Source organism: Mustela erminea, chromosome 1 (genome assembly GCF_009829155.1).
Source record: "Mustela erminea isolate mMusErm1 chromosome 1, mMusErm1.Pri, whole genome shotgun sequence".
In the NCBI taxonomy this organism is placed as follows: domain Eukaryota; kingdom Metazoa; phylum Chordata; class Mammalia; order Carnivora; family Mustelidae; genus Mustela; species Mustela erminea.
The window spans coordinates 90,279,985-90,305,828 of NC_045614.1; the positions used below are offsets into that span (position 1 = coordinate 90,279,985).

The 25,844-nt window shown below is 38.3% G+C and overlaps 1 protein-coding gene across 2 annotated transcripts in view; it reads left to right on the forward strand.

The window, feature by feature from the left end:
• The first annotated feature begins 1,417 nt into the window (after window positions 1–1,417).
• Window positions 1,418–25,844, forward strand: part of DNAJC13 (DnaJ heat shock protein family (Hsp40) member C13) — a 124,108-nt gene continuing 99,681 nt past the window's right edge. For both annotated transcript variants that reach the window (XM_032333156.1, XM_032333163.1), the window contains exons 1-2: window positions 1,418–1,856; window positions 20,704–20,784. In XM_032333156.1, the coding sequence (XP_032189047.1) occupies window positions 20,717–20,784 (68 nt within the window). In that variant the 5' untranslated portion in view covers window positions 1,418–1,856; window positions 20,704–20,716. The remainder of the gene's footprint in view (window positions 1,857–20,703; window positions 20,785–25,844) is intronic.

Genomic DNA, 25,844 nt, shown 5'->3' on the forward strand with positions numbered 1-25,844 from the left:
TGATGTTACAAGTCCTGTGACTAAATCTGTTATCCTTTAGGAGAACAGGTCACCTTGGGCAAGTCTTGGACATGTCTCTTGGACACTCTGGGTTTGCTTCCTCTATAAAATAAAAATAATAAACTCCATACAGACTTCTGGAATTATCGGAAGGCTCTGGAACCTACAAAATGCCGCGCTAAGTTTCTTTTTCCATGGCATAAGACAAGAAGACCTCTTAACTCAGCCCTCCTGTTTTTTTCTTCTTCTCCCCTTCTACTCTGTTTAAGGTGCTGTCCACACCCAGCTATTCCTGGCACCACCCCTTAGATGTACCTTATCTTACTGGGCAGTCAGTACAGGAAAGACTACTATCAGGCTAAATGCAGTCGTTTTCTGCCCCAAGGTAGGGCAAAGGGTCAATAGAGTCAAGAAGCAAAGTCTGTAAAAACCACTGTCTGTATTTTTCATTCTGCAGTCACCATCTTTAAAAACAAGCCAACCCCTGAAAGGGACCCTGAGAGATCAGTTTCACCATTGCTTTGCAGAATATTAAACCCCTTATCAGACACCTTTAACCCTCATAAAATAATGTATCCATGCAAGTCACCACCATCCGTTTTTTGAGCTTTGCAGCAGAATCTTTCATTTTTGAACCGTGGTCTTTAGAATTCAGGTCTGGGAGAGATGATTGAAAGAACTTCCACAAACTTGCTCACAGCTAACACACAAAGTCCCCTCTTTTCTCTAACCTGACGCCCCACTTCCGGCTGCTTCCCATGTGCGTTCAGGGAGATGGTATTGAGGGTACAGACTATGCAGTCGGACTGTTAGGGATCAAACACCAAGTCCATTACTGTGGGGAGGTGCCTTAATTTATCTGCAAAATGAGAATAATTCCTACTTTAGAGCTGAGGTTTAACTAATGCAAATAAAACCCTTAGGATGCGATCGATCATTAGACAATAAATGGAACTACCAGTATTATCTTCCTGGCATTCCCATCGACGACAAGCCGTAGGCATCTCCCAAGCTTTAGTCTGGGCGACCTCCCAGACCAACTAAAATTTAAACCCTCAACTGTCGTTCTGGAAGTCTCAGTAGTGGTGAGCCTGCTGGCTCGCAATCCAGCCAAACCGGGTAGCAGGCTGAGCCTTCGGATTGCCTCGCGGATATTCCAAGGCATCTGAAGTCGGGGCCGAAGCGGGGGAAAGGCTTTAAAACAGAACTCCAGGGGATTAGCAGTGCAAAGAACCGGCACACAGCACAGCCTCCCGCAGGACTCGGAGCCACACGCCGAGGGGCGTGACTTTAGGAGAACACGCCGGAGGGGCGTGACTTCACCCGTGAGCGCGCGCGCTGCGGGGCGGGCCTTCCTCAGCACTGCGTGGACTCCGGATCCCACAGCCGGCCCCGTCACTCTGCGCATGTGTAAATTCTGGGGGCGGGCGGGCCGACAGAACGCGGAATTTCTCGGAAAGCGGGCAAATGGGACCGGGAACGCCGAGAAATGTGTGCGGGGTAGGGCGGGGGTAGAAGGGCGGGACAGAAGGCGGAAGAGTTGAAATCAGCTGACCTGGTCTCGTGACAGCCTGGGCGGTGGCGACGCAGGCGTATTGGAGCGCGGTTGCTGAAAGCCTGAGTGAAGATGGCGGCCTCCAGAGTGAGCCTCTGAGAGGCAGAGGGAGGAGGCGGAGGGGGCGGGGAGCCCGGGCCGCCGCGGCACCAGGAACCCGCGGCAGCGGAGCTACAGGGCCCCGACAGTGGAAAGGGGAAGTGGTGAGGGGGAAGAGGCCGGAGGGCGCCTCATCTCACTCCGGACGCAGACCCGGCGGCGGGAGGAGCTCGGGCTGGAGCCTCTCCAGCCTCCCGCGAAGGTAAACCACTCCGGGCACCGGCCTCTGGGGCTCTGCTTTACCCCTTCCTCACGCCACGGGGACTTGGGGGGCTAAGGACAAGGAAAAAAGAGGGGTGGTATTTTGGCCGCCGCAGCCCCCAGCTGCTAAGGAGAGCAGATTACCCTCCCCCAAGGCTGCTGGTCTGGTTCCTCCCGTCGGATCCCCCCTGGCACCAAGTGACATTCTCCCTGGGCACTGCCTTGTTCAGCCCCACCCCTTTTTTTGGGATTGTTTTTTCGTTTTATACCCACCATGGTCCCTAGATCCCCACTGTACATCCTTAGCCCCACACACCCCTTATTCCTCTCTGGGCTCCGCCCTCAGGGTTCCCTTCTAGCTTCCTGGCCTGAACACACTTTCTACTGGTTGCCGGCAACTCTTGTTTCCTGGGGTCCGCGACCCTTCTTCCCCCACACGTCCGGTGTAGACTTTGACTCTCTTTGCTTAGCTTTGTTTCGTTTCGTTTGGAGATGGGGAGCACCCGCGTCGTTTTTTCAGCCTCTCCCTTTTTCAAAATCAAGTTTTTCCTTTCCTGCAGGGGAGCTTCTTTTCAGTGGCCTTTCCTTCACTGCTGTGGTTTTGCCTCTGAATATGGTCTTTGGAATGGGTGAGGTATCAGACGCTCAGTGAAGTGGCGGTTAAACGCAGATTTGACTTATTAGACTTAAGAAGAGTGCCTTCCCGTGAACTCTTATTGTAGAGTGTCCTGCGATTGTTTTCTTTATCAGTTGATGTCTTCGGATTGTTTTCTTTATCAGTTATGGGGGCGGGGGTTAAAAAATCTCTCCCTAATGAGGCTGTAATCTCCCAAAGTGATGATTTCTCTCTTCCCTTCTTTTCCCTTTTACTCTCTGTGATTTCTTGTAAACAGGAGGGCCTGTGCCTTATGCTTTTACCTCTTCTATGAAGGGCTTTACACTGTAGGGTTATTTTGAGCCTCGTGGAGTATGATGTCTTTCGAAAAAAATTTCAGAATATTTCTTCAGGATTTGCCCCTGTGATTGCCTTTCTTGCTATATTTTCTTTTTTACTTTCTGGATCTGATCGGTTTCTAGGTTTGAAAGTACCCTCTGCAAAGTTCGAGGAAATTACAGTGGTCAGGTTTTGTAGTGATTATCAATATTCTGAGTCTATGTGAATATGAAATAGGATTTGCCCTAAAAAATTTAAAAAGGGAGATTTCAAAAACTCTCCAGAAATTCGGTATCCAAAAAAAAAAAAAAAAACTTGATTCACATTTCTTTGGTTTCTGGAAAGTCCTAAATTTTTTGACTGAATTTAGCATATAACCTAAAACCTTGTTAACATTTTAAATGTAATATGAAACTGTTTAAGTAGTTATATCTCAAACTTGGCTATTATTAATATCACAAGTCCTGTTTAGAAAATGTTACACTGTATTCCCAGTTTGAAAACAGGAAGTAGAACATATTAAGGGAGGAAAAGAATAGTTAGAGGGTTATTAAGAGATAGGAATATCAGGAACCTTAAGTCTATAGTCCATATCATGGAAAATACCACTGTTTGTATTCCACTGGGAGGCAATGGGTGTTCTCTTTTTCTAAAGTGACAGTAGTAAATAGACTAAACTATATGAACATTATCAGTTCAAAAGTAATGGAATCATGGAAAGCGGGAGTTATTGGTAAGAATTAAACTTTATCCACAAATATATAGAACGTAGTTGCTGAGGTGAACTATAACAATGCTGGCTTTATTAAGTTTGTAGAAAGGTTGATAGTGGAATCTGGTTCTTAGCAGATAGTAAATTACAATTGAAATAAAAAGAGGATCTGTTTTAACTTATTTGGATCTATTCCTTAACCAGGTCTGTTTACACAGGTGATTTTCATTGCACTTACCCTTCCCTTGCTTCTCTGAGATACTAATTTTTAGTAAGATAGAGGTAAGGCTGTGCACATAAACTATAGCAAAGATTTGGTTGCTAATAGTTTTAGGCCTAAATGTTGACTGTCATATTTAGCAGTGGTTAAAGTGCAGTTGTTTTGAAAGAAATCCTTTGAGTCTGTGTTTCCCAACTTCATTAAACCCAATAAGACTCCCTTTTTATTCCAAACAATTTGTAATACCTGCTCTATTACCTGGAGATTTTAAATAATATCACCACCTTCTGACTTTGGTCCTGGGTCAAAAAGAAGGCTTGCTCTCACTGTTGTACCAAAAAACAATGGGACTCACTTTAAATTCTTTTTTTGAGAACTGTTAAAGAACAGAGGTCACAGAGCCAACCATTGGCCAGTCTTTTAAGGAGAGGGTATACACGAATTCAGCGTAACGTTCATGGGACAGAACAGGACATTGGTAGGAAGAGTTCAGCTAAAATAGCTGACTAGCTGATGAATGCTAATTCTGAGTGCACCTTCTTCCAAGCTTTTTCTCCAAACTCACTAGGCGCTCTTAGAAAAGATTGGAAAGAACCCTGGGGAGTGTCTGTTGTGGTAATGATCTAGAGGAATGGAAAAGCAGCAGAGCTTTCAAAAGGGGCACAAAACTCTTATTCTTTCTTTGTATCTTTTATGGAACAATAACATTTATCTGTGAAGGGCAGGGCATCTCTGCTGGCCTGTTGGTGAGCATTCATTGAGCTGGTAATGAAAGAAAAGGGGAGAGAATCTTCTCTGGGAGGAGCACTTAGCTTAAAACTGCAGCCTGGAGGAACAAGAAGATCACACCCCTGAGATCAGGGATATAGAGTATCCCTAAGACTGAACCTTAATCAGAACTGCAGAGACTCTTTCCAGCCCCCTGCCACTATACGAAGTTTTGAATAACAAGTGAATGCATAATATTACTAGGAACAATATCATGCGAAGAGGCATAGCACAAAGAATCAGATAGACATTGCTTTAGTAAACCATCCCCCTGCCATAGGCACCAGCTATTCTGTAGATTTTCTGAAGCCTGTGGTACACTGAGAATAACCATAGCAACAGCAAATCATAAATCCAGCTCAACTCCTAAACAGATTAACACAAATTTTGCACTAAAGACCTACCAAAATAAAGACGTGCCCATTTCCAGTCACAGAATTACTTACTTACTCAGTCTCTGCTGTTCTGTACATGTCCAGCTTTCAACTGAAAATTATAAGGCATACATAAAAGGCAAAAAAAAAATTTTCTAGAGAAAGCAATCATCAGAAGAACACTTAGATTAACACAGATGCTGTTATCTGCGAGGGAATTTAAAATGACTATAATATGTTAAAGATTGAAGAGTGGATAATATGTAAGATCAGATGGGTAATTTTAGCTGATAGAAAGTGTAAGAATCAAAAGAAAGGCTAGAGGTATTGTTACACAGTAAATGAAAAATGCTTTTGGACTTACCAGAACTGACATAGCCAAGGAAAGAATCAGTGAATTTATTAATGGTAGAAGAAATTACCCAACTGACACACAAAGTTAAAACAAAACGAAATACCCTAGAGCTTAGGGATAGTGTTAAACATTTTAATATATAAATGATTAGAATCCCAGAAGAGAGAACAGAGTAGAAGAACTACTAAAATGTTTGAGGAAATAATAGAAAATTTTCCAAAAGTAATGTCAGACATCAAACGATGGATCCAGAAGCTTAGAGAACACCAAGCAAGATAAATACTGTCCCCCACTACCACCCACAAACTCAAAGCGCACATTGTATTTAAACTGAGGTAAACAAGGGACAGAGAGGAAGGTAACCAAAGAAAAGAGAAACCTATACAGAGGAGCAAAGAGTTGAAGCAGAGAAACCATTCAAACAAGAAGACAGTTGAGTGACAATTGTACCAAAAGCAAAAAACAGCAAAAATATTTTCTTCAAAAATGAAGACAAAATACAACTGTCAAACAAAAGCCAAGAGGACTCAAAGTATAATCTCTCCATTGTTCATTCCTAGAAAATTATATGCCTATTAAACTCTACAAAATGTACTTTGTGATTTATATTTAATACAGAATTAAAATTGGGATTGGTTATAAATAGGTTTTTACCTATGTTAATGCCTAACTGGATATTTGAAAGTCAGTTGAGGGCATTTCAACCTGTGGGACTGTCTTGTACATTGAGGGGAATCTAGCCCCATTCACTAAATCATAGTACAGTAGTCACCCTTTATTCACTTTTCATAGTTTCAGTTACATGAGGTTAGTAGCAGTCCAGAACCAGATGATCCTTCTAATATAGTGTTAGAAGGTCAGTAGTCGCCTAATGCTATATCATAGTGCCTGTGCTATTTACTCATATAATCTCATCACATAGGCATTTTATCTCAAATCAGGAGAAGGCTAAGTATAGTGCAGTAAGATATTTTGAGAGAGACCACATTCATATAACATTATAGTATATTGTTAAAATTGTTTCATCTTACTGTTAATATGTCACTATACCAAATTTATAAATTAAACTTTATTACAGGTACGTACATACAGGGTAAGAGTCTGTATGGGATTTGGTACTTTGTGGTTTCAGGAATCCACTGGGGGTCTTGGAACAGATTTCCTGAGGATAGGGGGGACTACTGTAGTGTTGCTCTCTTTTTTTTCCTTTAGATTTTCTTTGTTAGAGAGCATGAGGGGGAGGGGAGGGGCAGAGGGAGATGAAGAAGGAAACTCCTTTCTGAACAGTGAGCCTGATGTGGGGCTGGATGCCAGGATGCAGGGACCATGATTGGAGCTGAAGGCAGACCTGTAACCGACTGAGCCACCGTGGAGCCCCTACTCTAGTGTTTCGAATCATAGCATCTTTAAAATTATAGTCACTAGTTTTCAACACATCTTTATGCTTTTGCAGTTTTCACTTGGTCAGCACATGCCAATCAGTAACATCTCTTGCAGTATGGAGTGATTTCTAATTGGAGGAACTCCTTTGAGAATCACTGATTTGGGAATATTTTTGTAGTAACTTAAACCAACGTGGTTGTGATCCTCTTTACTAACTTAGACTAAGTGTTCAGTAAAATCTTTATTTTATCAATAAAGCTAAACATAATTTGCTAGTAGTTCTTTTCACAGGCTCTTAACTTTATTCAACAGCTTGCATATTTGAGTTTTACTTGCACTTTTATGGACTGCTTATGAGGAAGTGATCTCTAAAACAACAAAGGTGGGCACCTGGGTGGCTCAGTGAGTTAAGTAGCTACCTTTGGCTCAGGTGATAATCTCAGGATCCTGAGATTGAGTCCTGCATCAGGTTCCCTGCCTTCTCCCTTTGCCTCTCCTTCCCCCCTGCCCAGGCACACACACACTTCTCTCTCTCAAATAAATAATAAATAAAACTTTAAAACAACAACAACAAAATCTACATTCAATGGGATTTTATTATTGCAGCATTCTAAATTGCCTTTAAAAGTAGACCACGCTGCCTAAGCAGAGTTCACATATTTAGTGCATGGCCATCAGGAATACCTCTGTGAAGCTGATGAGTAAAAATTTGATCTTTGGTGAACAAAAACAAAACCCGGAAGCAATGTAAAATAATTAATTTGTTTTAATTTTGTCAAGTGTAGTTGCCAGAACATAATGGAAGGATTGATAAAGTTATGAATATAGGAGATTTTCCCAATATTTCATAAATTCTATGCTAATTATAATAAAATTTAAATTCTTATACATGAATTTCAGGCATGTATTCTTAGTCATCTAGTGCTTTGAGGTTTCTCTCCCCCTCAAATTTCTAGTTAAGATACAGAATGTATTTTGGATGTTTAGCAAATCTTAGAGCAGATTAAAGCCATTCCCTCCCCCCAACCATAGATGTGCTGGGTTTAATTTTAAAAGTGGAATTTTCCTCTTTTTCTTTTTTTTTTTTAGTTAACTGGTAGATTGGGGTTTTCTTTAAAATCTGAAGAACTATGGCAGAGTTTGGAATAACAGGGATATTTCAGAAAGAGTCAAGAAACCTACATGTTGCTGTTTTGTGTTGGGTGAAAGGGAAATTGTAGTAGCCTAAGGTCCTTATCTTTTAATAGTGTGTTTGCCTACTAGGATGCTTACTGTAAAACTTCCTCTAAGTAGAATTTGCAATATGATTAGGAAATTTAGTTCTCCATTATGCCTTCACTACAGTGATAGAAAAAACAGCAACAAGTTAAAACATGGCAATCGAAAATCTCTTACCCATTAGGGTCTCTTTCGTGTAATAGAGGAAGATTAATAATTACCTGTTCGTGAGCTAAAGAAGAGCTTATTGAACTAGTACATTTTGTTCTTTCATGAGCCAGGTTAGCTTCAAAGATGAAATAGAAATTAGGTCTAAAAATTTTCAGGAATGTGTACCCTATGTAAATGATTATTAGCATCGGTTTCACAGGATTGCTTAAATGAACACATTTGTTTGGGTTTTTTAGGTGACTATTTCAGCATTTTTAAGTTCTGTAAAGAAAAGTCATAGTCATGCATATTTCTTGGAAAAAAACTTGTGTGTGTGTGTTACGACAGCTGTGAAAAGTAAGAATTACTCTCTTGGATGAAATCAGAGATTTAAAATACATGTGTAATAAAATACAGAGATAATATAAATAAAATACAGAGATAATAAAATAAAATACAGAGATAATAAAATACATGTGATAAAAATGTAAAGACGTATTTTTTTCAATATTTATATTGAATAGGAATGGCCAACAAAATTAACTGCTGTGGTATTTATGCTTGCCCCTCCCCCGATTAAGATACTATTAAAAGTGTTTCTTCAGATTTAGGGATTGCTTTTGAATCTCTTGCCCTTTATTTCATGAATCTGTATCTGATTTCTCATTGGAAAGAATGGGGAGATGAATCTTAGATTATTTTCCCTACCTGGTGGTGGTGGAAGTATTTAAAAGCTCATTTTGATGTGGCAGACAATGCAAAGGTTTCAGTATTACAACTTCTGGACAATTATTTGGATATATGATTGTCAGCTGAAATTTGATAGTATCACTGGCTTTCTTCTCTAGCCACATTTATCTTGAGTTAGTGGGTCCTTCAGAGCTTTTAGAAAGCTAAGGTAGGATGTATTAAAACTTTGCTTTGTGATCTATTTTATTTATTTATTTATTTAAAAGCTTTTACTTATTTATTTGACAGACAGAGATCACAAGTAGGCAGAGAAGCAGGCAGAGAGAGAGGAGGAAGCAGGCTCCCTGCTGAGCAGAGAGCCCAATGCGGGGCTCGATCCCAGGACCCTGGGATCATGACCTGAGCCGAAGGCAGAGGCTTTAACCCACTGAGCCACCCAGGCGCCCCTGTGATCTATTTTATAAACTATTTTTTTAAAAAGATTTTATTTATTTGAGAGAATTAGTTAGCATGAACAGGGGGAAGGGTAGAAAGAGAAGCAGATTCCCCCCTGAGCTGAAGGCAGGTCCTTAATGACAGCTACCCCATGCTACCCCATGCCCCTTTTTAAACTGTTTGAAGACCCCTGTAAAGGAGTGTCTGGGTGCCTCAGATGGTTGGACGTCTGCCTTCGGCTCGGGTCATCGTCTCCAGGTCCTGGGCTCAAGCTGCATGTCAGGCTTGCAGCTCAGCCAGGAATCTGCTTCTCCCTCTGCCTCTCCCCCTGCTTGTGCTCTCTCTCTCTCAAATGAATAAACAAAAACTTAAAAAAAAAAAAAAAGACCTCTTAGGTATTATACACATTACACATACTGATTTGTTACTTATTTAGAAGGAAATACTTTTGCCTCTACTTGTGTTACGTATTAAAACATGAAGCTGAAAATTAAAAATTAAAAAAGAAGGTTAAAGTTCATATCAGTTTTCCCCCATACACAGCACATTCTATCTAAGTTGTAAATTTTTAATCTGGGTAAAAATTAATGTTCTGTTAACTTTATATTTTGTGCTTGCTTCAACGGGATATCTAAAATTGGATCACTAACTATATATTTTTTAAGATTTTATTTATTTATTTGACAGAGAGAGGTCACAAGTAGGCAGGCAGAGGGAAAGGGGGAAGCAGGCTCCCTGCTGAGCAGAAAGCCCAGTGTGGGGCTCCATCCCAGGACCCTGAAATCATGACCTGAGCTGAAGGCAGAGATTTAACCCTCTGAACCACCCAGTTGCCCCAGCTATTTATATTTTAACTTTTTATTTGAAACAACTAGCATAGTGATATAGTTCACTCAGATTTTGAATCCATTTACAAATAAATGTAGGTCTTTAAAAAGCTAGTATTAAGGGATTCTCTCTTTGGTTATTACTCCAGATTAGCCCTTGCTTTAGCAGTGGTTCTCCCTCCCCCAGCATTTTTAATAGGATTTAGCTGTATGAGGAACTATTAAATTAATAAATTTGTTCCTATCATGTGACTGTATAGCATATTTTCAGGTGTAGTGTTACAATGGAGCAGAAAAACAGGGTTTCTGTAGGCGATCTAGGTCAGAAAATAAAGGTAAAGGCAGTTCTTCCCCCCAAATAAATTTTTCATCTACAGCAAAGTTGAAGAACTTTATAGTACTTACTTACACTTACTTACACTTATCTCTGAGATTTTCACAATAACATTTACTACTTGCTTTATCATATATCCATTTTATTTTTTAATGCATTTCAGGACAAACTCATGTTTTTAATTCATTATTTGAAATCAGAATTCTTTATGTTACAGATTCAAGGTGTAAAAATTAGTATCTTATCTGCTCTCTCTAGGTTGTTGTAATTGTGTAAAAATTCGTCTCAGTGGGTCATGCAAAATGTGTGCTTTAAAGGCAAATACCCTTTATTAAAGCCATTTTCTTTACTCACTAGTGTATCACAGATGGTTCCCAACTTTATGATGACTTGACTTAAACTCTTTCAACTTTATAATGGGGTGGAAGTGTATGTATTCAGTAGAAACTGTATTTTGAATTTTGATATTCTCTCAGGCCAGCGCTATGTGGTATCCTACTCTCGTGATGCAGACAATGGCATTGAGCCGCGGCTCCCAGTCAGCCACAAAGTCACAAGGGTGAACAACTGATATGCTTACAACAATTCTGTTTTTCATTTTCAGTACAGTATTTAGTAAATCACATGAGATATTCAATACTTTGTTATAAAATAGACATTGTATTAGATGATTTTGCCCAACTGTAGGCTAATGTGTTCTGAGCACATTTAAGGTAGGCTAGGCTAAGCTATGATGATTGGTAATTTAAGTGTATTAAATGCATTTTCAGTTTACAGTGGGCTTATCAGGAGGTAACCCCATAGTAAGTCAAAGAAGATCTGTATTTTTCTGAGTACATGCATTCATCTCTGGTTAAATGAGGACTCTGTTTTTACTTAAACACAGTACTTGCACATACACTTAAGTTTTGCTGTGTGTGCAGATTCTTTTGCTTATAGCTTGGCTGTAATCTGTCTGGGTTCCCATGGTGTTGAGGCCATTCAGCCTGCTTTTTGTGCTTCATATCAGTTTGGTGTAGGCTTCTGCTTAGTGGACTCTCACATTCTGTGGTTTTGTGTCAAAATCGTGTCTTCTGAAAGATTGGTCTCATTTTATTCATAAATGATCTCAAATAGATTGCCAGTTTTACTGCCAGTAATAAATAGAGAATGTGAGAACATAAATGTTACTCGAAAGCATGAAGCAAGGGAATTCACTGAACAGGGTGAATCTAGCCAAACTGCCTGTGTTGCCCTGAATTTGACTTTTTAACCCTTAGAACAGTTCTCTCAAAAGAACGAACTGCTAAGTTGCAAAAAAAAAAAAAAAAAACCCTCTGTAGGTGGTATAATAATAAGGTATGGAATGAGAACAAGCAAAGGCAGCTTAAAAAACCGGAGATACTTTCATTGTGTTTAGTTACAAATAATATGTAAATTTGTGTTTTTCTCATTAAAAAAAAAAAGGTGTATCTTTGAGAATTTGAAGTGGTACACACAGAAATGAAGGAGATGAAATTTCTTTTTCTTTTTAGAGTTTCTTTAATGTACTTAGAGTGAGCAAGTAAGTGAAGACCTGCGAGAGAGTGAGTGCACGGTGGGGCGGGTGACAGAGGATGAGAAGCAGCCTCCCTGCTGAGACAGTGCTCCATCCTAGGACCCCTGGATCATGACCTGAACCAAAGGCAGAGGCTTAACTGAGCCACCCAGATGCCCTGAAGGAGATGAAATTTAAGCAATAATTAGTTTGAACAGATAAATTCTTGCTAATTTGGGTACGTCTCAACTACTGGCAGGGTGGCAAGTGCTGACTAGGCAGCTGCTACCAAGATCTCCTGCGGCAAGTTTGACATTTTGTTAGTTGGACAGTTCATTGCTATTTATAATTGCTATTTAGAGAATGTGCCTATAAATGACTTATTGCAGTTACCTGCTTGATGCTTGAGCTGCTTGATACTAGAAGTTTTGCATATTTCCATCACTATTAATGGGAATTCTGGTTGCTTAAGAGTTGTCTCTGGGCAACAATTTTAGAAACACTTCTGGAGCTTATTAAAGAAATATGTAAATATTAATGGAGAAATACTTAAATATTAAATGGGACACAGATTATTTTTAGGGAGTGAAGTTCTTTTTTCCAAAAGTTTCTCAAACCATAGTTAACTTGTAGATACCAAAATAAATTAAAAAATATGTTGGTTTCACGTAAAGAGGTACTCTTCTAATGAGTGAGATTCCAGACACCTAAGTAGGTGATCTAAAATGTAGTAAGTAACATTGACTTGAAAAATCATAGTATTTTGTGGGAATAAAGTTGGGAATAAAGTTGAAATAAAGAGAAGCTTAAATGTGAGATTACAGCTGACTTAAGGTAATTTTTAAAAATTGCATCTATCATGAGTATCTTAACCTTATATATATAATATATATTTATATATAATATATAAACATATATAAATAATATATAAACAATAAATATAATAATATATAAATATATAAATATTTATATAAATATATAAGTAATATATAAATATATATAAATATATAATATTTATGCCTTTTTATTTTTTTCATTTCATTTATTCATTTATTTTTGAGAGTGAGATAGTTAGCGTGTGTTCAGGAGTGTGCACAGGCTTGGTGGGGAGAGGGGCAGAGGGAGAGGGAAAGAGAGGCTCCTAAGCAGTCTCCACACCCAGTGCAAAACCTGAAGTAGGGCTATATCTCACGACCCTGAGATCATGACCTGAGCTGAAATGAAGAGTCGGACTTAACCGACTGAGCCACCCAGATGCCCTTACTTATTTCTTTTTGAAAACCTTTTTAGGTAAGATAAAATTGTAAAAAATAACAAGGAATGCCTGGGTGGCTCAGATGGTTAAGTGCCGGCTCAGGTCATGATCTCCAGTTCCTGGGATCAAGCCCCATGTCAGGCTCCCAGCCCAGTGGGGAGTCTGCTTCTCCCTCTCTCTTCCCTCTCCCCCTACTTGTGCTCTCTCTCTCTCCATCTCTGTCTCTGTATCTCTCTCAAATGAATAAATAAAATCTTTCTTAAAAAAGAATAAATAACAAGGGATAATAAAATAATGACACCCTCATTATATTCAACCTAGCTTAAGAACTATAACTATATTGCTATAGTTATCTTGGAATGAGCAGGTAAAAACTGCAAATACTGACTAAAGCAATAAAACACTGTACTTTTGAAGGTAGAAATCCTAGCTGATACTCTTTGGTGATATACATTGAATAAATACTACAAAGATTGAAATTAAAAGTTAAAAGACTTAGGATTAAGTAATTTAATAATTTTAACTTTCCTACCCAAGATGCCTTAAGAGAGGTTACAGGGCCTTGTAAGACTGAGAGTGAGAGAGGTAATCATAGAGAGATATGAAACAACTATTTCGTATCTAGAGTAGTATGTTTAAAGTACAATAATCATTATTATGGTTGCAATTAATATTTTTAGTGCTTATTCCGAGCCAGGCATCACACCATCCCCTTTATTTATATCATTTACTCCTTACCAAAGCCCTTTGCTACAAATACTGTTCTCTCTCTCTCAGATGAACCATGATTCCAAGAAGTTTAGGAAGCTTTTCTTCAAGTTACGCAGCCAGTAAATGGCAGTTTTTAATAATCTGTCTTCAACCATAAGTAACATTTAAAAAATTCACCATCTTTAGTTACACTGATGGTAGATTGAATATTAAAACTAGTTTAGTGTGTATACTAATGTAGCTTCTTGTGCTAGTTGTTAGTTATGTTTATGTGGTCTGGTGTCTGTGCAATAGGAACTATTTCCAAGTCTGTGTTTCAAAAATTAAACCATCACTTGAAGGATGCTGTGCTTGGTGGACCCCCTAGACTTGCCTTCACTCATTTTCCAGTGGTTCTCTTGAGGTTGTTCCAAGTCTCACTTTGAATGATACGTACTCAGTACAGAATATTTTATCCTGTTTCTTCTGCATTTTTCTGATATTTGTGTATTGCCATTATCCACTAGTGAGTTATTTCTGTGTCCAGGAGTATCCTCATGGTCTGAAAGAGTTACTGCAGTTTCCCGACCAGTTGCCTTCATAAGGTGAAATGACTGTATCACAAAGTGGTTAAGGTTTGATTGAGAATATAAAATAGATTTACCTGAAAATTTGGAGAGGTTAATATTACACTGTTGAGGGGTGCCTGGGTGGCTCAGTGGGGTAAGCCTCTGCCTTTGGCTCAGGTCATGATCTCAGGGTCCTGGGATCAAGCCCTGCATTAGGCTCTCTGCTCAGCGGGGAGCACTAACAGTGGGCTTCCCCCTGCTTCCTTCTTCTCTCTGCCTGGCTCTCTCCCTACTTGTGATCTCCCTCTCTGTCGAATAAATAAATAAAATCTTTAAAATATATATATATAAAACACTGTTGGGAAGTAGGTCCCAGCCTCAGATCTCAGTAATCTGGTTATTTTAAAAGTTCATTGTTAGTTAAAGTAGTATTTTTCTGTTTTTGAACTCCTTAAAGGCTATTCTGGAATCCTATATTCATAACAATTTCTGTCGTGTTTGTTTTGAGCACTTATTTAAAAAAATTTCTTTTCAGTTATTTTTTTAACTTTTTATTTATTTATTTGACACAGAGAGAAGGAGAGGGAGCAGCAGGCCCTTTGCTGATCAAGGACCCTGATGTGGGGCTCAATCCCACAACACCAGGATCATGACCTGAGCTGAAGGCAGACGTTCAACCCACTGAGCCACCCAGGCACCCCGCTTAAAAAAATTTTTTAAGCTTACCTGTAGACAGAAATATTCAGCCTTGGTGCCTTGCCTTTTCTTTTTCTTTTGCCTTGTGTTGAGTGTGGCAGGTTGTTTCATTGTTTGAAATTGTGTGAAGGTAATAATTGGTACTAGTTCTGAATTAATCTAGGAATGTGCTGTCAAATGATAAACCTGTAATTACATGGTCAGAATGAATTTATTTTGAGTTCTTAAATTCGAGGGAAGGTTTTATTGCCTAGGATAAATACATAGAGTGTAGAGTTAAGCAGAGTGAACCCATAGTCTGGCCCAACTATTTACCGTAGTGACCTGGGAGAGTGGTATAAATTCTCTATAGTTTTCTTGTCACTAAAATGGAGATCATCATATCATCATATCTATACCATATCATCATATCTATACCATATCATTATATCTATACCATAGTGGTGTTATGAAGACAAAATGAAGTAGGTGGATAAACGCATAGCCAAGGTCTGGCCTAATCATGAACATGTGATGAATACTCCATGAAACCTAGTTTTTGCATAATTTCAGGACATGACTTAAATCTTTTTATTAGAGTCACCATGCCTCCCCAATTTCAGGATAATCTTTACCAAGGGCTCAAAATAAAAAAGGATTATTCTGATTTCCATTATGAGGCTATGCAGAAAGTAGTAATACATAGCACTGAATTATCCCCTTATTTGGCTATGTAGGTGAGTATCTCCTCCCTCTCTTACCTCTCAGATATACCTCTGCATGTATGTAATATGACTGAAGGCAAGCTTTTTGGGTAGAGGAGTAGTTTTCTTCCAAAAAAGGCACTTCCATTTTACTGGCCTTTTTTGGTGGTGATTATTCAGGTTTGGAAGCACAATAGCAGTATCACTTGTTGCTTCCTAAAATGTTAGAGATAATTGTCAAATCTGCTGATTTTGGCCATAGGAACAGCTACTGATGTCCAGAGAGAGTTGAGGTACTTTTTTAATCTTACATTGTATTTTTTCTGTCAACATAGTTATCTGCATCGGTATTTCTTCTATTAGCCACATAATTAGTAGTTTAAAATTTTCTTAAATTTTATTTTATTGTGGTAAGAACACTTTAACATGAGATCTGTCCTCTTAACAGATTTTTAAGTGTGCAGTACAATATTGTTAACTGTAGGCACCATGCTGTACAGCAGATCTCTGCAACTTAATTATCCTGCACAGCAGAAACTTTATACCCATTGATTAGCAACTCCCCCTTTCTACTGCACCCCAGTTCCTGGCAGCCACCATTCTACTCTCTGTTATATGAGTTTGACTATTTTAGATAACTCATATAATACAGCATGGACTAATGCAGTATTGGCCCTTCTGTGGCTGACTTATTTCACATAGCATCATGTCCCCCAAAGTTCACCTATGTTGCATATTGCAAAATTTCCTTCTTTTTCACGGCTGAAAAACACTCCTTTGTGTGCGTATACCACAATTTTTAATTTTTTCATCCATTGATGGATTTGAAGTTGTTTCCATATCTTGGCTCTTACAGAAAATGCTGTAGTGAACATGGGAGTTGACTCTTGAAGATCCTAATTTCAATTCTTTTGGATAAATACCTGGAAGTTTTGTTGCTGGATCTTATGTTAGTTCTATTTTTAATTGTTAGGAACTTCAGTACTGTTTCCCATACTCCCTATACCATTTTGCATTCTCACTACCAGTATTCAGTTTCTCTACATCCTTGCCAAAACTTGTTGTCTTTTGGGGTTTTTGTTTGTTTTGATAATGGCCCTCATAACAGGTGTGAGGTAATATCTCATGCCTCTTTTTATTTTTTTAAGATTTTACTTATTTATTTAATTTTGGGCAATCTCTACACCCAACGTGAGGCTTGAACTCACAACCCCGAGATCAGGAGTCATGTGCTCCACCGACTGAGCCAGCCATGCACCCCCTCTGGTGCTTTTGAGTTGCATTTCTCTGATAGTGACATTGAACATCTTTTCATATACCTGTTGGCCATTTGTATATCTTCCAATAGTTTAATTTTATACTAATGTGTATGTTAGATCTCTCTCTTTCTTCTTTAACTGTCCTAACCTAAGAACTCTGGAGTCTGGTGCTTTTATCACCACCAAGTTCCTAGGTCTTTAGAAAGTTGTAGATAAGCCTTCTTGATGTAAACTTGTTTTAATTCTCCTCCTAAAAGATCTGTTTGAGTTAAGTATTCCCAAATCAGCAATACCTACAAAGTCATCTTTAGGAGTACGCCCCCCCCTGCCCCCCCCCCCCCCCCCCCCCCCGTGGTCCTGGGGTCATGCTCTTAAGTTCTTTGGCACTATCATTTTTTTTTTTTTTTAAAGATTTTATTTATTTATTTGACAGAGATCACAAGTAGGCAGAGAAGCAGGCAGAGAGAGAGGAGGAAGCAGGCTCCCTGCCGAGTAGAGAGCCAGATGTGGAGCTCAATCCCAGGACACTGGGATCACGACCGAAGCCTAAGGCAAAGGCTTTAACCCAGTGAGCCACCCAGGCACCCCTGGCGCTTTCATTTTAAAGTCTTTATTATTTTTCTCTCACCTTCATTTTAAATTTAAAGTCCCTTAATGATACCAGTCACCCTTCACTCAAGTGAATTTTCTTGTACAATTTTCTTGTACCAAGGTAGGCCTTGGCACAGAGTCTGTCAGTCAGGTAAGTTATGGTCTAGCAGTCCAAACTCCGCTCCTTAGTATTGGTCATCACCTTTTGTGTCCCCTTTTTTAATCCCTTATTCCAATATTTCAGTCGTAGTATATGAGGGGAAAGATAACATCTGTAGACCTGTATTTTTCACTATTTTGGCATATTCTCAGAGATCCTACCTAAGTTTCTTTTCAGCAATGTCGTTTACTGCAAATGATTTAGAAGCCAGGAAAAATGTCTGCTGGTTTTAATAAGTCTTAGTTGGCTGTCTGTTTCATCTCAGATACACAATCCAGGGGGGAAAAAAACAAACAAAATGCACCAACTGTCAGGACTATATTTAGCTGTCTCCATACACATTAGAAAGGAAGATGTCAGTTGACTGTAATTTCCTCTCTAGTAACATTAAAGGTTTCCCTAATCTTGCTGTTACTTGTGGTTCTCCTATTCCTCAGAGCATGAGTTGATGCTTTTTAGTTGTTTTTTTTTTTTTTTTTTAAGATTTTATTTATTTATTTGACAGACAGAAATCACAAGTAGACGGAGAGGCAGGCAGAGAGAGAGGAGGAAGCAGGCTCCCCGCTGAGCAGAGAGCCTGATGCGGGACTCGATCCCAGGACGCTGGGATCATGACCTGAGCCGAAGGCAGCGGCTCAACCCACTGAGCCACCCAGGCGCCCCAATGAGTTGATGCTTTTCCAGAAGATTTGACAAAACCTTATTTAGGAGTACCTGTTAGAAAATCAAGTTTAAAGTGGACATCAGGATTTCCCGTGGGGTTGCTGCATTTCATTCATTCACTTAAGTACTTATTGAGCACCCATTCTGTGTCAGGAACTCTTGTAGACTTTGGGGATATATGTGTATAAATTAGCTTAACAGACAAAAATTCTTCTCTCTTGATAATGGTAGCAGGATTAGATGGGTAATAAATTGCACATTGAATAAATTGACAGTGAAAGTGCCATAGAGCAGGAATCAGGGGGAATTGAAGATGTAGAATGAGGAGAGTGATTACAATTTATAACAGGATAGTTAGGGTAGGCCTCATTATAAAAGTGACATTTAAACACAGATTTGAAGGACATGTGTACCATGTAGGTGTCCAGGGGAAGAGTGTTCTACATAGAGTATAGAGGCCCTTGCCACTTTGCTAATACAAAAGTAGTAGGAATGAAGAAAGCAATTTCAAAATGGCAGTGTCTTTTAAAATGTTTTTGCTGTGGAGGTATTTATTTCAAGAGAAATAAAAACATGTTCATACAAATGCTATAAGCAGCATGATTCCTAATAGCCAAAAAGTAGAAACAACACGAATGTCCATCAACTGATAAATAAACAAAATGTGGTATATCTATACAATAGAAGGAAACTAACGCATTCCAGAGTGTGGTGAACTTTGAAAATGTCATGCTACATGAAAGAAGGCAGTCACAGAGACCACATTTTGTATGATTCATTTATATGAGATGTCTAAAATAGGCAAATCTGTAGTGACAGAAAGTAGATTAGTGGTTGCCAGGTGCTGGGAGTGAGTGGGAATGAGGAGTGACTGCTAACAGGGTTTCTTTATGGGATGACAAAAATGTTCTAAAAACAGCATTGGTTGTAGAACTCTGAATATGCTAAAAACCCCTGAATTGTATACTTAAAAAGGGTGAATTCTATGGTGTGTGAATTGTATCTTAAAAAGCTGTTATAAAAGTGTCCTTTTGAATGAAATTCGTTTTATTCACATTATTAGAAGAATACTTGCTGATTAAAAACAAATTAGACCAGTGTGAACCATAATGTGGTCGGAACCATAATTCTAGCTATTTAGTGTGCCCTGACACTTTGGTATGTGTCCAGTATTTTTTTAAGTACATTTCTAAGTACGGGTGGGGAAAGATGGTCAGGTCACAAAAGAAGTAAATGACCATATTCATTTTAACTTTTATGCAGTATGAAGTAAACTATGTAGTATCTTCAAAATTTATGAGTCTTTTTTTAGTAAACAGTTCCAATAATTTATCCTTTACAATTAACTAAATTTAAATTTTTTTCATGAAATAGTTGGGTTCTGGATTTCATACACTTCTAGGTTATAGTCAGTAGACTAATTTTAAAACACGACACATAACATGGTCCCTCTGCATGAAGCTGGTTGGGTGCTATTACCCTGTGGTCTGTCGTACAAATTGGAGAGTCCTGAACTATTTGGTCTGTGTACTCTTCAGCCAGGAGTTCACTCACCAAATTGTTTTTAGGTTTCTAAACACTTACTGTCAGTTTCTGTACTTAGCTTGATGCTTGCGATTACACTATAAGTAGTATTGTTCTAGTATATTCATATAGTGGAATACCATATAGCCTTAAAAAATCACTTCTTTTTAAAGAATATTTAATTCCATAGAAGGTTCTATAGAAGAAGGTTAAAATTGTGTGAAAACAGCCTTAAGCAGTATAATTGACAGTCTCAATTTTGTTTTAAAAACGCCTATTCTAAATAGAGGAGGGGAGGCTAGAATGATTATCTTTAGATGCTAGTATTTACTTTATGAGCATTTTAGATTTTTTGCCATGGACATTTTAGATTTTTTAATATTGTCATTTTTAAGTTAAATTGTATTTATAGTGGGTCTCCTTAAAGTGACAGTGACAGCAGAACAGCTGGCACTTAGTAACTCAATGAAAACCTTTTTGAGTTGATTTGATACTTGGCAAACATTTTTAGGTGCCCATATTGTGCCAAGGCATTGTTTGGTAATGTGTGATTTAAAGATGCATTTACTTGAACATTTTTTTATTAGGTCTCTACTCTTGGGATGTTGAGGGCAATTCTTGTCCTCAAGAAACCCAGTGTAGTAGAGAAGAGCAGGCAGTCACAATATGGTGTGCTAAAGTCTGTGACAGAGATGTGAATAGATAGTGCCTGTTCCCTAAAACCTATGGTCTTGTGCCTTAAAATCAGTACTATATGGCAAGCTCTGAAAGTATGGTATGGGAGATTCAGGAAAAACTTGAAGGATAACTGTACTGAATTCAGCCATATTTTTATCTTCCAGGTTTCAGCACAAAATGAACATAATTAGGGAAAACAAGGATTTGGCATGTTTCTACACAACAAAACATTCATGGAGGGGAAAGTAAGTATTTCTGTTGGTTTTATTTTTCTGTGCTTCTATGAAGTATCATTTTAAATGTAACTTTCAATATCTTGAGTAGTACCACACAGCTCAGTTATGCCATTTAGCCCTTCTCTTCTGAAAAGCATATGTGCATATTTTAAATGCAAATGCTACACTTGGAATCAATTATTGTTCTTTTTTTCTTTTGACATTTCTGGTTTTCTGTGTCTGTGTTAGGAGGGAGTTGGTAAGAATTAACAGTACCAAAAGGAAAACAGACCATCTATCTACCTTCCTGGATGTTGTCTATTAGTGATTGGATTATGTAGTAGCGGCAGTCTTAACTCCACAGCTTTATTGCCTGGAGACGAACCTGTGTGTGATGGCTGCATTTTTGTGTTGATTTGCCTGTCAGAGAAATGTGCTAATAGTGCATTTTATAATCTTTCTTTAGTCCTGTAATGAATTTTTAAAAATTGAGTTTGATCTTATTTTTTCCTTGGGGGAGGCAGTGACATTTTTTAGTAGCCTGCCTGGTCAGACCAAGATGTTGATGCTTCTGTTTCCTTTTTATAAAACCGGTGGTAATTCCTACTCCTCAGATTGCTATGGGGATTAGGTGAAGTGACATGGAGTATGTGAAGGTTTTAAAATCATGCTTTAAACACACTGAGTATTCAGTAATGGGACCTGTTGACCATTACCAAAAACAGTTTCCTGTCTAATCCTTTTAGGTACCAGTAAGTAAAATGAGTGCTCCATGCTTTTGACAGTTAGGTGACCACACTATTCCACATCAGACCTCAGATAAACCATGCTATGTATACAAAGCCAGTAACTTTAGATCTTTTGATGGACTTTTCATCTTTTAGGTAATAGTGTAGTAACTTCTTAGAATGGTGCAATATCTGAATTCTGTAGTGTTTCTCATTTGCATTAACAAACTGACTATAATTTTGAAAGAGTATTTGTTTCCGTTTAGTAACTCAATTGTACGAGCTCCTAAATAAGGGAGCATAACTGTTACAAACTTGTAGAATATTTGTCTTGAAATTTTTTCTTCATTTGATTTCATTGAGCAAAGTTAGAAAATTGATGTACTCGGAGCAATGTGAGTCTCTTCAGTTCTTTGAATCAGCCTTTAAAAAATTGTATGTTGAAAAAATTTTTATTTTTTCCTCAAGTGGTAGATTGCTCTGATTATCATACTATAACTTCTATTTTTAATACAAGTATAGCATACTGAAACATGAATTCTAAAGAATAAGCCTACTGGGGCACCTGGCTGGCTCAGTGGGTTAAAGCCTTTGCCTTCAGTTCAGGTCATGATCCCAGGGTCCTGGGATCGAGCCCCATATCGGGCTCTCTGCTCCATGCGGAGCTTGCTTCCTCTTCTTTCTCTCTCTCTCTCTGCTTGCCTCTCTGTCTACTTGTGATCTCTGTCAAATAAATAAATAAATAAATTTTCAAAAAAAGAATAAGCTTACTGAATATTTATGTTTTGTGAACTTATCAATAATTCCAATCATCTGGAAAAATTTTTTTTGATGTTTTGGGAAAGTTGGGACTAAGACTTAAGACACCCTCTTTTTTCTTACCTAATATGGAGCAGAACTGTTCGTGTGCTTTCAGCACAATTCCTTGCCTCCATCATTGACACCTTGAAACTTTTTTGTTTTGTTTTAATAATATCTTTATTAAGATAAAATTTTACATAACATAAAATTCACCTTTTTAAAGTGTACAATTCGGTTGTTTTTAATATATTCAGTAGAGTTGTGGACACTAATCATTTTTGGAGCATTTTCATCATCTCCCCAAAAATCTTCTCTAATAATATTAGCAGTTACTTTCCTTTTTTCCTATCTTCTCAGTATCTGACAGCCACTAATCTACTTTCTATCACAAGATCAGCTTTTTTAAAAGATTTATTTATTTATTTTGAGAGTGAGGGTGAGTGCATGTGCACAAACACAGAGGGGGGAGGGGCAGTGGGAGGAGAGAATCTTTTTTTTTTTTTTTTTTTTAAGATTTTATTTATTTATTTGACAGACAGAGGTCACAAGTAGGCAGAGAGGCAGACAGAGAGAGAGGAGGAAGCAGGCTTCCCGCTGAGCAGGGAGCCAGGATGCGGAGCTCAATCCTGGGATCATGACCTGAGCCGAAGGCAGAGGCTTTAACCCACTTAGCCACCCAGGTGCCCTGAGAAGGAGAGAATCTTAAGCAAACTCTGCTGAGTGCAGAGTCCAAAATGGAGCTCCATCCCAGTGACCCTGAGATCATGACCCGAGCTGAAACCAAGACCATGAAACCAGACTCATGACTGTTTTTCTCCTAGCATAGTGTTTGGAAGTTCATATTGTAGCTTGTGCATTTCATTTCTTTTTATTGCCAAGTAGTATTCTATTGTACGGATTTACTGCATTTGGTTTATCCATTCATCAGTTGATGGACATTTGTGTTGTTTATACTTTTTTACTGGTATGAATAATGCTGCTGTCAATGTCTGTGTGTAACCTTACAGGTGACTATTTATTTCCAGTTCTCTTGGGTACATACCTAGGAGTGGAATTGATGTTATATAGAATTATATAGTAACTCTACATTTAATTTTTTGCAATCCTACTATCAGGGTATGAGGAATCCAATTTCTCCACATCCTTACCAACACTTGTCATTGTCTGTCTTTTTTTTAATTTTAGTTATCCTAATAGATAGGAAGTGTTACCTGTTGTCATTTTATTATTTTTAAAAATATTTATTAATCTCTTTTGAGAAAGAGTGTGTGCACTTGGTGTGTGAGTGGAGGGAGGGGCAGAAGGAGAGATTCTTCAAGCAGACTCCCCGCTGAGTGCAGAGCCTGAGGTGGGGCTCAGCCCCACAATCCCTGAGATCATGACCTGAGCTGAAACTAAGAGTCAGATTATTAACTGACTGAGCCACCCAGGCACCCCTTGTTGGGGTTTTAATTTGCATTTCCTTGATGACTAAAATGTTGAATATCTTTTTGTGTGTTTGTTGGCCATTTGTATATTTTCCACAAAATGTCTGTTCAAATCATTTATCCATTTTTTATTTGGGTTAGTCGTCCTTTTATTATTGAGTTGTAAGAGTTCATTATATATTCCGAATTTTCTGCTATTTTGTGGGTTGTCTTTTCACTTTCTTTTTTTTTTTTTTTTTTTTTTTTTTTTTTTTTAAAGATTTTATTTATTTATTTGACAGAGAGAAATCACAAGTAGGCAGAGAGAGAGGAGGAAGCAGGCTCCCTGCTGAGCAGAGAGCCCGATGTGGGACTCGATCCCAGGACCCTGAGATCATGACCTGAGCCGAAGGCAGCGGCTTAACCCACTGAGCCACCCAGGCGCCCGTCTTTTCACTTTCTTGATGGCTATCACCTGAAGCACAACTTTTTTTATTTTGATGAAATCCAGTTTATCTTTTTCTTTTGCTGTTTGTGTTTTTGGTGTCATATCTGAGAAGCGGTTACTTAATCCAAGGTCTCAGAGATTTACTTCTATACTCGAAGAATTCTGTAGCTTCAGTTTTGGGTTAATTTTGTATATAGTGTGAAATAGGGATCCAACTTTATTCTTTTGGCATGCGGATATCCAGTTGTCCCAACATCATTTGTCGAAAAAATTATTCTTTCCTCATTGAATTGTTACAGCACGCTTGTCAAGAATAATGGGCCATTCGTGTAAAAGTTTATTTCTGAACTGCCAGTTTTGTCCCATTGATCTATATACCTGACCTTATGCCAGAACTATTTTGTCTTGATTACTGTGGCTTTGTATTAAGTTTTTTTTTTTTTTTTAAGATTTTATTTATTCATTTGACAGAGAGAGATCACAAGTAAGCAGAGAGGCAGGCAGAGAGAGAGGAAGGGAAGCAGGCTCCCTGCTGAGCAGAGAGCCCAATGCGGGACTTGATCCTAGGACCCTGAGATCATGACCTGAGCTGAAGGCAGCGGCTTAACCCACTGAGCCACCCAGGCGCCCCTGTATTAAGTTTTAAAACTAGGAATTTGAGGTTCTAACTTTGTTGGTTTTCAAGATTGGGCTATTTTGGGTCTCTTGCATTTCCGTATGAATTTTAGTCAGCTAGTGAATTTTACAGAAAGGCTGCTGGGATTTTGATAGGGATTTTATTAAATGTGTGGATCAAATAGGAGAGTATTGCCACCCTAACAATATTGATTTGATCCATGAATGTGGGATGTCTATTTATTTACGTATTTAAATTTTCTTTCAGCAGTATTTTGTTGTTTTTAGTATACATACCTTGAAGCTTTTACCTTCTTGAAAGATCTTGCATTTCCAGAGTGTGATAGTTATTTCATTAATTATGTACATTATTATGTGGCACTCAAATTTTTATTATACTTAACCTATTTTATGTGGCCAGTTGTAGTCTTAATTTTAAAGCATTCCTCATCAGTGTTAATGTAAAAAACAAATGGTTAACATTAAAAGCTCTGTGTTGTTTCAGAGTTGTTAATTGCACCTTTTCTCTAGAAATAGGTCTATTTATGACAAATTTTACATGTGATTTTGGGGATTTAGGGCCTCAGTTTTAAGTCTCTTCTTCGTGCCTGTATACATACTGCTAACCCAGGTGCAACATTCAGAAAAATGTTATTGATAGTGGCAGCAAAGATGAATAAATATTTTTCTTCCTATGTATTTCTAAGTTAAAAATATATGTCTAAATTAAATATGTCGATATATTTAGAGGTGTTCTAAATTAAAAATAACCTTTCTCACATATTCCTTTGAGGATATTCATGTGACCTATTTCATGTTACCTTTGTAATAGTTTTCTTGTGTCTCATTTTGCAACCACTGTTCTGTGCTCTTATTAATTCAGGTTTATTCATGGTTAGTGTAGTCTCCTTAGCTGGCCAAGTAGCCTTTTCTTCTGTGCTTGTCATTTTCCCCCTTGGAAATCATATAACTGTATGTTTGTTGTGGCAGTAGCTGGTCAACGGAATAGATTTCAGGAGTAAAAAGCACTTTGCTTTCATGAAAGAGCAAAGTTTCCTTTTTGACCTAAGCAAACCATTTCTTTTTTCCTTT